Here is a 12,178-nt window from a genome sequence, read left to right on the forward strand (position 1 = left end):
AAGAGAGAAAAAAAAAATATTAAAAAAAAACAACAACATCATTTTAGTATTACTACTTCCAAAGAAAGTTAGACGAGGATGAAATTTTAGAGAGAGAAAAAGAAAGAAAAAGAGAGAGTGTGTGTAAGTGTTTGGAAAAAAACACTGGCCACACCACAACACATTACATTCACATTCACATTCACATTCACATTCAGCACAATAGTCCATCAACAGTCACTGGAATCTCCCTGACTTCAAATAAAAAGTCCCCTCTCTTTTCTCTCTCTCGCTGTGTCTATTTTTCTCTATTCAATTTGTTGTTTTTTGCCCTGTTGAGTTTCTCTCTCTCTTTCTCTTTCTCTTTCTCTTTCTTAAAAATATCTTCATGTGTGTCTCTTTGGTTCGTTCTTTCTCTCACCCATTTCCTCAAATTTTCTTCTTATAGATTTCATTCATTCCGGGAGGGTTTTTGAGGCTTCTAATCTCCAACCCTTTACAGACAGCCCCAATCGGGCGTTTTGCGAGTAAGCCCACACCTCTACTTTTTTTTCCCCTGTTGTTGTGTTTCAATGGAGGTTTATAATTAATCTAGACACAAATTTGGCATCTGGGTCTTTCATATTTTATGCTTTGGTGTTGTTTTTTCATAATTAGATCTTGAATGAACATGTGGGATTGCTTCAACCTTTTATTTAGATACAGATTTTTCTTTTTCTTTTTTTAAGTTTGTTTTGTGGGTCTTGAATGTCTATGAGCCTTTTCAAATGATGGCTAATTCTTGTTTTGGACCTTAGATCGTTGCTAAATTGGTTTGCATGATGTGGGCATGTTGTAATGGTTTTTGATCTCACAATTCAGGTTTGATCTATTAATAACTTAATCTTAATTCTTATATGTTTAATTTATTTTAATTACCAGAAAGTGACAAGCTGTTATTTAGCCTTTGTCTAGTGCAGATTCTTTCTGTATACAGTCTCAATTAGGATTCTGAATTTTGTTTGAACTTTTATTATATTATATTTTTAATTTTTACATTTTGTATATTCGGTGGGGGTGTTTTATTGGCATGCTTTTATTCCAATTTTTAACTAATAGTTACTTATCATAAACAGAAGCTATGGTTTATGGTTTCAGGTAAATATGGGTATATACCTCAGCACTCCCAAAACTGAAAAGTTCTCTGATGATGGTGAGAATGATAGGCTTAGGTATGGTTTATCATCAATGCAAGGTTGGCGCGCAACCATGGAAGATGCTGTGAGTAATTTAATGAAAGCTTTGCTCTTTCTAAATTACTACATAAATCCTGTTTTATTACAGATTAACTACTTCTTTCCTTGTTTCTATATCTGGTTTATGTGATATAAGTGGAATTGGGTTAACTATAAAGTGATTGGGCATGAAAATATACTGCACTGTATTATCCACTATTAATTGTAATCTCCATTATCCAGGTGTGATAGAAAATATCAATACAATATCCATTATCTCCTCCTCTGTATACGTTTTTTCTCTTCTCAAATTTTGTTATCCCAAATTTGGGATCTGCCACATGATTGTCACTGAGAAAGGGGAGAGCAGGGGGTTGGATATGGGGGATAGGGGGTCGGACACATCCTCGTCATAAAAGTCAATGAGCCCCAAATGATAGAGGAAGCAAATGTACTCAAAAATTCCAAATTTGGAATTTTAAACATCTGTAAGATTAAGAGGGTAGATTTTAGGATACGTTTGTGCCTTTTCTTTTGTTCATCATTTTAACAAGCAAGACCAGTACCTGAAAATGGTGAATGTTTGAAGTTTTTGAAATGGGCTATGATTGAGAAAATTCTGGCATCTTTTTAATTATCATTTTCTGTTTTAAAATAATTTTGGTGACAAATTTTTTATGTGCATTATCTTTCATGAGGTAGTTGCAGCTGTAAAATTTGTACTTTTTCAACTAGGCTAATTGCTATACAATCTGTTTAGTTTTCATCCTGATTGCAGAGTAATGGACTCATTTGTTTTATATTTGGTAACATATTGCACATCAGCCTGAATCTTTCCCCTATACATGTTTCTTTACCTCTCCCAGATTCTGCAGAAGCGAGAGCCTTATGCATTGCATATGGCCGTTTTAAGATGTCAACTGTTGTCATGAGAAATTTGTGGTGTGCATGTCAGATACTTGGATTTACATTTCGATTGTGAGTGTGTTTGTTACATGTGTATACACACACAGACACACCCATATTGTTTATGTATATTTTTGAGGGCTTTAAGTTTATTGGATGCAGTATACCTGTATCAGTAATGTTTTGTTGTTATTGCTTCATATCTGTTGATAATTTTTGAGGTAGCTTCTATAGGAATACAGAAATAAATATTGATCTTTGTGACTTGTGATATTCACATTATCTGGACTTATTTGATTTATCTGTTGACTTAACTTTATTATTATTATTATTATTATAGATTTACCATTAACCTGTTGGTTAATATGATTATTATTTTTGTTAGCATGCTGCGTTCCCTGATCTTGATCCATCCACTTCATTCTTTGGTGTTTATGATGGCCATGGAGGTAAGAATTGGCAAGTTCAAGTACTTGAATCTATGATAGATGGCTGATTCTACTAATGTAATAGGGACTTGTATGTTTGGCATCATAGTCAATTTATATTTGTGTTACTTTCCAGTTATTAGTTATGCTGTTATTGGGAATAGTATAATTTGATTAATTAATCCACAAGTGGTTGATTACATTACAATTTGAAGGTGATTTCATCAGATCTGATCTGCCTTTCTTCAGTTTCCTTTTCGGAATTCTAAATTGTATTTTCTTAATTGGAGGATTGACTGAACTTTTGTTGTATGCATTAATCATGCAGATTGGTTGCTATGATGCAAATTTATGTATAATTTTAAACATAATATATTTGGTTTTTTGGTGCTATTCTCAACTGGTTGCTACTGGTTTCATTATGTGTGGTTAGTTATGGTTTGTTGTTTCTAGTTTCAATCTCAAAATCTTAGAACTGTGAAAAATTGAGCTCTTTTTTTTCTCTTTTTATCAACTTTGATTTAGCTTCAAATATATGTGCATGCTTTTGCTTTTCCAGTGAAGGGCAAGAAATTGTTTATTTAGCAGTTCGTTTGTATGTAAGATTTCTTGCAGTATCCATCTTTAGGCTTTGTCCATTATAAATATATTTTCTGAAGCTGTTTGAGAGCTCATATCTGGGTCAGCAAAGCAAAGGAACTAACACTGCTAGTCTGTCTGTATGTAATTTATATAATCATTTTGAGTCTATAGGTGAAAATGAAAAGATGTGTGGTGCTTAGAATAGAGTCTCATCCCAGTGTCCAGAGCAGCAGGGCTTGATTCTACCAAATGGCATGGATTTTAGGTCGCCTCAAGGTTCAACACGTAATAAATATAATTCTTATATCTAGAAGGATGAAATTCTTGTTTGTTGTGCTTCTCAAGATTATAGATTATTAGCCTTGAGGAAAACTGATGTTCCATGATTCAAGCTTTAGATTCTTGGGTGCTTGGGCATTTCTATTTGTTATGCTTTTATCCTTCCAATTTGCTTCCTGTTAGCAATTATCTTATCTTTGTGTAATAGTAATTAAGATAATTGTACTCATGTAAAATCCAATGGCATTTCAGGTAAGGTGGTTGCAAAGTTCTGTGCCAAGTATCTTCATCAACAGATGCTTAGGAATGAAGCATATTCAGCTGGAGACATAGGAACTTCTGTTCAGAAAGCATTTTTCAGGTTAAATAATTTAGTTTTTTGAATTTTAGGTTCCTTTTCATCATTTCCTGGTGATTATTGTTACATATATAATAATTGTCTATAGTGGTCATATAATCTGCTGTTGTGCTTCATAATGTCATACCCAAAACTGTGCTCCTGATTTTTTTATATAAGTAATTGGTTTTGCAAATGCATCATTAGAAGTTTGGTAGCATAATATATATATATATATATATATATTTAAATACTGTGCATGTATGCCTGCCTGCTTTTATGCGCACATCTGTGTATGTACTGTCAATGAGTCTCACAATCTCAGTTTGTGAACTCCTGACTTAAATAATTTAGACTCATCTCAATTTTTGGATTTAACATCAGATAAGTGTAATTTTATGACTTGAATACCTAAATACTTTCTTGTATGTAATTAAGTTTGTGTGTGAGATATAGAATATAACAAGCTCATTATTTAGGCTCTTTACCAATGGCTTTCAACTTTTTTATGGGTTTATAGCTCCATTGTCATGCTGCTACCTTTGCACTCATGGTCTCATTTTGTGGTTCCAATTATTACTATTTGGGTTATGCAGAATGGATGAAATGATGCGTGGACAGAGGGGTTGGAGGGAGTTAGCTGTTTTGGGCGATAAAATAAACAAGTTTACTGGCATGATAGAAGGGTTGATTTGGTCTCCAAGGGGCAGTGATAGTAATGACCATGTTGATGAGTGGGCTTTTGAGGAGGTAGGTGCAAGAATTTCTGCAGTCAGCATTGATCTGGTTGATCTATTTTTTGCTTTTATCTTATTCATATTTACATCACTCAGTAAATGGAGCTCATTCCCATTTCACATTTAGGTGTGACCTTCTGTATACATGCTCGACCTTTTTTATTTATTTATTTATTTTTAATGAAACTTAATTGTTGACTGCATTTCCATTTCACATCTAGGTGTGACAAATTCTGTATACATGCTTGTGTGTATGCATACTACATGCACAAATGCTCTCATCTACAAACATATAATTGCTTATGTGGTACTCATGAGGTGAAATCGAATTTGTAATGCGATATATGATATTCCTGTATTACATCTATCAATTTGTTCATCATTTGATACCTAGGGATGCAGAGTATTTCATTTGTTCTTTCATTTAATTTTGAGGATGAATTTTTTTTTTTTTGTTTTTTGGAAATTCTTAGTAGCAATCATCTTAATCATAAAAGTGCGGTCATCTTTGTAAATGGGTATATAGGATATATGTATAAAAGACAGATGACGTATGGGGCCAATGTATAATGTGGTTCTTTTGGTGTACGGAATTTGAGAAAAAGTAATTAATTTGGCTATATCTTCTTTGTGTTTTAAACACACTTTTTACCAGGGGCCTCATTCTGATTTCGCTGGACCAACTTCTGGGAGCACGGCTTGTGTTGCCATTATTAGAAACTACCAACTTATTGTTGCAAATGCTGGTGATTCTCGTTGTGTGATATCTAGGAAGGGTCAGGTAATTTTATAATTTACAGGAGTTCTTCAGCATGTTTGTTGCTGATTATTATAAAACATTATTATTAGCCATGGATGTTTAAAGACATCTTCTAATTTGAACTATAACAAGTATACAAAGATTATATCAAAATTATTAGACAATGATAATATGCTAAAAACTGGAGCAGATCCCAAAAAAAAGTAAATAAAATGTAAGAAGTTCTCTATTCAGAATTTTAATTCCTTGTTCTTATTATGGCTTCTGATTCTCTCTCTCTCTCTCTCACTGGGACCTGTGGCTTCTCTTTTTCAGGCATACAATCTGTCTAGGGATCACAAACCTGATCTTGAGGTTGAGAAGGATAGGATTTTAAAGGCTGGTGGTTTTATACATGCAGGACGAGTCAATGGCAGTTTAAATCTTGCTAGAGCTATAGGTATCTTATCAACATGCATGTGAACCTCTAAAAGCAAGCTTTTGAAACTTTAAGTCGATCTTTTGATATTTTGCTTTAAGCTGCTGGCCTGTGCTCATACCTTAAGCTGAAGTGAAAGTCTTAAACTTTTGGACATGGTCTGTGGAGCTTCTTCAGTAGAGGCAGTTAGATACCACTAGTACAAGCCCAGTGCTATCTTTTCTTCAAATTGAATATACATGCATATATACGCACACATGTATATATATGTATGGGTCATAACATGCGTTTCTAGAGAGAGAGTGGGGGATGTGTTTTATGAAGTTTACAGACTGATGTAGTTTCCATTTACTGCAGGTGACATGGAATTCAAGCAGAATAAATATTTGCCTGCTGAAAAGCAAATTGTAACTGCCAATCCGGATATAAACACTGTATGTATATCCTGTCATAAGTTGATGACATTTTTAATTACATTTTGTGTTTTTCTTTGCAATATGGTCACTTTGGAGATCAAATCTCCAACATTTGTACATGTTTTGCATTATTGCTTTAGCATCTCTCTTATTTTAATTTATTTTATTTTTCCCAAGATTGAAACTTCTTAAACATTGGTATTCAATTGATTATTATTTTTTTCTCAAGGTTGAGCTTTGTGACGATGATGATTTTATCGTGTTAGCATGTGATGGTATCTGGTAAGCATCTTATGGTTTCCCTTCCAGATTTGGTTTTGAAGTTTGTCAAATCTTTTAAGGAAGTTGGGCTCACTAAGCCAATGTATTTTATACGTGCTTCCAAATTATTAAGACGTTAGCTACTAATAATGAATTTAAGCTCCTCTTGTTTGAAACAGAACCTCTTGAAATGGAATTTCATTTAATGAGGTGTATGTTATTGCAATTGTGATTTTGATATGCTAGATTTATGTCATTGTGGCTGTGTAAGTAGTTGGTACACACTCTTGTTGCATTATATTTGTTACACTACAGGAAAACATGCATAGCTAGCCCAATGGAGACAAAATGTCAATCTAGGTATGACAGAAATTATTTTCTTCTCTCTATAGCTATATAATGAGAAATCATGGACATTATACAAGGTGGGTAGGGAGAGAGAGAGAGAGAGAGAGAGAGTCTTTGTGATTTTGGAAAGTTTTAAATTGTCGTCAAAAGAGTATTAACGTTTGATGATATTGTTATGACTTGTAAGGTTTCTTGAACCATAACTACCGTTGCCTTTGGCCAAAATTTATTCCAAGTGATCAGACACCCAAAAAAAAAAAATTTTCTTTCTTTTGCTGAGAGACAAAGATTAATGTTGGTGGATTGTAGGTTGCATTTTACAAAATTTTACATTATAATTGAATCCCTCTAAGTGGATGTTTAGATGGGAGCAAAACATAATATAGGATACAATAAGGAAGAGAATTAAGCTAGGTGCATTATATAAATGTAGATTTTCAATATCTTTTACGAATAATGGTTGCTGGAAAATTTCTAATTCCATGCTATTGATTGACCAGTATTATAGTATATTAAAATTCTTTTTATTATCCTTAACTTAGTTTCCACCTTGCTCTAATTTTTAGTTCTCTTAGTGAGGCTTTTTTTTAAAAGAAAATCATTTTTATATATATATATATATATATATATATTGTATCTGTTGATTTTATTTTAATAACTTGGTTGCTTTCAGTTTATACAAATTTTAATTTATGATGTTTACTGTCCTGTTAATTCCTTACAGGGATTGCATGTCAAGCCAGCAACTGGTAGATTTTGTTCATGAACAACTACGCATGGTGAGTGCATAGGTCTCCTCTCTTTTTAAAAACTTGACAATGCATTTTGATTAATATTCAGCAAGTCTTACCAAGAATAAATAAATAAATAGAGTGAGGGATAATGACCTATCAATGCATGAATGTTAAGCTAATACTGAGTTAAAAATTTGAGATCACAAATATTCGGTTTCAAAGAAATTGTGAGAAGAAACAGCAGTTCAGTTTTGTCTGTGCTTTGGTTATGGTAAGAATTTTAAGTACTGACCTGCCATTCAAGTGGTGCCTGAATAAAATGTTGCTCAACATCTGATTAAGGAATTCTATATATATATTTGGCTAGTTGATCCAATGGGACTATATATGCCTTACAATTGTAATATTTCGGCCTGTTTGACGCTGAAAACTGTAACTCATGCAGGAAAAAAAGCTGTCTGTGGTGTGTGAGAGAGTACTTGATAGGTGTTTGGCACCATCAACAGCTGGTGGTGAGGGATGCGACAACATGACCATGGTCTTGGTGCAGTTCAAGAAACCCATTCAGTCCCCTCCATCTGTGGATGGGCAATCCTCACCGTCCAAAACAGCTGACCCTGAATCAAAGTAGCTGCAGCAGTCTATCCACATATCAGATCCTATACTGCATAACTCTCATTGGAAGAAGAAATTATGAGAATCCCCTACGTTCTTGATATTGAGTCCTTGGATCTGTAACTGTAGATGGCTCTGTAAGAAATTGGAAGGATCAAATATTAAGAGAATTCGTTTTTGGCTGTGTGTTTAGGTTTGAGAATTCAACAATATCACTACTTAAAATAACATGTACAGTTTATTAACAACCGCATCTCTGAACGGCATCTATGCATATATTTCAATGATGCTATACAAGCCAGCTGCTTATGATTCAGCTTGATATGAGCAAGGAAAAAATGGCATTACTAATGTGTGATTTTCTTTCCAGTTTATAGTCACACACACCTTTTAGTTCATCTCCCACTATGCACACCCAGTAGGAGAAAGATGGTTGAGGTTGCTTTGGCTGGACAATGCTAGTTGCACACAATTGCAACTATACATGCATAGCTGTTGTGTACTCTAATTTTCTTTTAATAATTATTTCATGAATAGAGTATATGCATTCTTTCTATCATAGTGTGTGGATTTCACAATCGAATAGGATATACTCTCGTTTTCTTTTTTTTCTCCCATCTCACATGTGACAATGTTGCAAATACTCATCCTAAAAAGAAAAAGGAGAATGATTATCATTCAATTTGCAAGCTTCTACTTTTTTCAAGTAATTACTCATTTGGAAATTGCTTTTTATTTTTGTTGGGCTTTTTAGCCGTCCAAAAGTTTGTTTTGTAATGTATCAAGAACTGGAGGATAAATGTAGTATAGCATCTTTGGTTTTTATCTTTTTAGGGGTTCTTATATTATGATCAAAATGAAAATTTAGGGCTTTGAAAATTATAGATCCTATTTGATAAGATAGTAATATGGTTGTTTTTCTTTAGGAAAGCTAGGATGAATGTACAAGGAATATTAATATGGTTTTGAAATTGATTTGTATCTTTATCAACAGGCAGGGCCAAGGTTTCTCAAGCGGATGCAAACTCTTAACTAGATATATATATACCTGGATTTGTATTTCTTTATATGAAAAAGAAAATTCTATTTCAAATCAATAACTCATTACAATTGATTTTGACAAGTTTCACATTCTAAACTATCTTCCAAGTCAACTTCAACTTGATGTCACTTAAAAAATAATTTCGTTGAGTATTGAGGTTTCTAGTTTCTTATTTGATGTCAACTTCCCTTGAGAAACTTCTTTCCTTCTCTCTTGTGTGCGTTTGTTTCTCCAAAAAAAAAAAAAAAAAAAAAAACTTATTCATAACTTATTCAAAAATAAGAATTTAATAAATTTCAAATACTTCTCTGTCTCTGGTTAGGTTAAATTGATAGGTATTATGTGGAGGGGGTTTAGGGACAACATTTGAATAACAAAGGATCACTTTTTGTTTGGGAGAAGGGAGGGACCACATAGTATACCTACTATAAGTTCTAAAAATTATAATAAGTTCTAATTTTTTAAATATATTCTCATATATTTACAATACCGAATATGTACATGTTTCTTTTGGATCATTTTTTTCTTCTTCTTAAAATTGAGTTAAGTGAGCATAAAAAAAAGGAAATAAAAAACCCTGTAAATAGCATAATTATGTTATTATATTGGGATAGTTTATCAAAAACCAATTAATTATTTAATATGACTAGTATATGTGTTTTTTTTTTTTTTTTTTTTTTTTTCAATTTTTGGTAGTATTTTCAAGAAAAATAACAATAATATTATTTATTGTCTAATGTAATAATAATTTAAAATGATTTGGTTTTTGCTTATATAAAATCAAATATACATACTGTAAGGACACGATTTGTAACGACCCATAATAATGTTGGGTTCGCACGTAAAAATGTCCAAACAATATCACTTATAGAGCGTGGGTTTGAAAGGCTAGGCCTTGGTCACAAGACGGTGGCTTTCTGTGGTGTTCATACATAATTTAAATCGTGTTCGCCTTAGGAGTCTTTCTCCTAGAGGCGGGCTAGGAGGCTCTGGTTTTTGGCCATTTTTCCCAGCCCCTTTCCTCGGGTTACTTACTTTTCCTTTTATACTAGCTTGTATCCTTTATCCAACGTCCACGTGTGGGGTTCGATTTTCCAAGACGGATACTTGTCCCATCAGCCCATACCCAGAATGGTTGGGGGTGGTTATAAAAGCTGAAAAGTATGGTTCTGTCAGGTGCAGAGTATTGAATGGCAGTAAGGGCAGCTTTCCCATTGTCCTTGGTCATTATACTATCCAGCGTACCCTTCTCTATTGACCTAGATATTTTAGATTTTTTTCTCAAACTATTCCTATACCGTTTTTGCCCTTCCTTCCAGAGAGACCTCGGATATGCCGAGGATAAAATCATCCTCGGCTGTATCTCAAGACTATTTGGGCTTTTATTACCTATCCTCGGCTATAACCTTCCTCGGCTCGGGCCTTGGGCCCCAACGTAAAAATGGGCCAGGGCCACAAATTAGTGGACCCCACAATAACCCCTCAAAATCCTGTTGTCCGACCTCTTGGTCGGAGAGAAGGGTTTTGGTAATACCATGCCTTTATTGCGGTCTGCTTAGATCTATCCTTCATCAATGTGGGTGTCTCTTCATCTATCCAGGAAACATACCGAACTATGAGACATTCCTTTGTATTCATTCATGATGCGTTCCTGCCGCTTCATTATCCGAAACACGCCTTTAATGATTTCCCTTTACGAGACCATTCAAATTCGACGGTTTATTGACGGCGTGGGAAAGTGGAGCGGGCATATTCTCGTTTACAAATTTTCTTGGAAATTTGGATAGATTAAATGCCTCCTATTTTGCCCTTCATATAAGAAGGAAAGCAAGAGGTTACCTCCCTTACTCAGTAACTTTCCAATCCTTTTAAAGTTCGAAAACCCTTAGCCTCCCCCAGAGTTTCCCTTATCTGCTTGCTTACACCTTGAATTGTGATACGTCCAAGTTAGGAGCGGGAATGAAGAGACCATACCTTTCCCAGAAATGCTACGTTCTTATGAAGCTCAAAATAGCTCGGTCAGGGCAGGGATGGCAAAGACTCAAGATACTTCTCATCCTCCTTTCAGCCAAAATCCGAAGCAGGGGCTCGTCGCGTCAAAATTTCGGTGCAACTGAGCTGGGGTCACCCATTATCAGTACCAGCCGCTCTCTTATGAGCATAGCTAACATGGCACCAGCGTGTTAGGAGTCAAGACTGACGCAGGGACAAAGTATCTCTGCTTCTTCCTCTCTTCCTTCACTGGTGCCTCCTTTTGCCTCTCTTTCTTCTTCTTTCCACCACCAGATCCATCCTGGTGCTTTTCCTTCTTCCTCTTCTTCTCCTCTCCCACCAAAGAATGTCCTCCTCTCAATATGGATGCTACTGGAGCAGAACTTGGAAAGACTTGGGAGCAGAGCTTAAAAAGATTTCTGGCTGTTTGCTTGTTTTGTTGTTGTTGTTGTTGTTGTTGTTTTTTTTTTTTTTTTTTTTTTTTTTTTTTTTTTATTGTTTTTGAAACTCGTTTTCTATATAGGCTTGTTCAAGCCCTTCATTGTACACTGTAATACCTCTTTATATTAATAAAAGTCGTCATTACTTTATTTCGTATATTCTATCTCTTCTCTTTGAAATGGTTATGCCGTGAATAGACGTACTATTCTGTGACTTCTTTTTTATTTCTATACTCTGAACGATGCTTAGGGCCAAAATCTCAGTTAATAAAAAGATCTTGCTCTGTGCTTATTGAAACTATCTGACTTAATAATACCGAATCCAACAAATGATACTTAGGGCTGAAACCCTTATTAAGAAGAGAAGGAAAAGATATTATAATGAGCTTATTAGGGCTGTCTAGCATAATAACGCCGACCTAAGAAAATAATACTTAGGGTTGAAATCCTTTACTTAAGAAAAAAGACGTTATTATGAACTTATTAGAGGTATCGTGTACGATAAGACCGACCTGAAAATGGGTTGTATACCCCAAATTTGAACGAGGAGATGGCTGAATGCTCGATGCCATGCAGGAAATAATCATCCGAGGATATATAACCTAAAAAATGTACAGCCCCTGTAGGTTGTTGAGCAATAAGGTGTTTCGCCATCTTCCTAACAACTTTCATAGCCTTAACCTTTCCTGG

The 12,178-nt window shown here is 34.4% G+C and overlaps 1 protein-coding gene across 4 annotated transcripts; it reads left to right on the plus strand.

Annotated features, from left to right (window-relative positions):
- Positions 1-48: 48 nt before the first annotated feature.
- Positions 49-8,365, plus strand: LOC115974834 (probable protein phosphatase 2C 60). 4 transcript variants are annotated; one of them, XM_031095363.1, is made up of 13 exons: positions 49-313; positions 428-506; positions 777-840; positions 1,117-1,239; positions 2,485-2,548; positions 3,641-3,749; positions 4,322-4,475; positions 5,118-5,243; positions 5,538-5,661; positions 5,998-6,074; positions 6,286-6,338; positions 7,390-7,444; positions 7,845-8,365. In XM_031095363.1, the coding sequence occupies exons 3-13, from the start codon at positions 817-819 to the stop codon at positions 8,028-8,030; spliced, it is 1,095 nt and encodes a 364-aa protein (XP_030951223.1). In that variant the 5' UTR covers positions 49-313; positions 428-506; positions 777-816; the 3' UTR covers positions 8,031-8,365. The 4 variants fall into 4 exon arrangements, with proteins under 4 accessions (XP_030951223.1, XP_030951224.1, XP_030951225.1 ...); XM_031095364.1 differs by having other exon boundaries at positions 49-247; XM_031095365.1 differs by lacking the exon at positions 777-840 and having other exon boundaries at positions 50-313; positions 7,845-8,336.
- The last annotated feature ends 3,813 nt before the right edge of the window (positions 8,366-12,178 follow it).

The sequence above is a fragment of the Quercus lobata genome, chromosome 2, assembly GCF_001633185.2.
Source record: "Quercus lobata isolate SW786 chromosome 2, ValleyOak3.0 Primary Assembly, whole genome shotgun sequence".
Taxonomy (NCBI): Eukaryota; Viridiplantae; Streptophyta; class Magnoliopsida; order Fagales; family Fagaceae; genus Quercus; species Quercus lobata.

Bases quoted from the DNA above. Each gene is read 5' to 3' on its own strand.
- LOC115974834 (XM_031095363.1), top strand. From the start codon at position 817: ATGGTTTTTGATCTCACAATTCAG. The intron at 1,240-2,484 runs GTGAGTAATTTA...TATTTTTGTTAG, and splicing joins GCGCAACCATGGAAGATGCT to CATGCTGCGTTCCCTGATCT. The intron at 5,662-5,997 runs GTATCTTATCAA...CATTTACTGCAG, and splicing joins AAATCTTGCTAGAGCTATAG to GTGACATGGAATTCAAGCAG.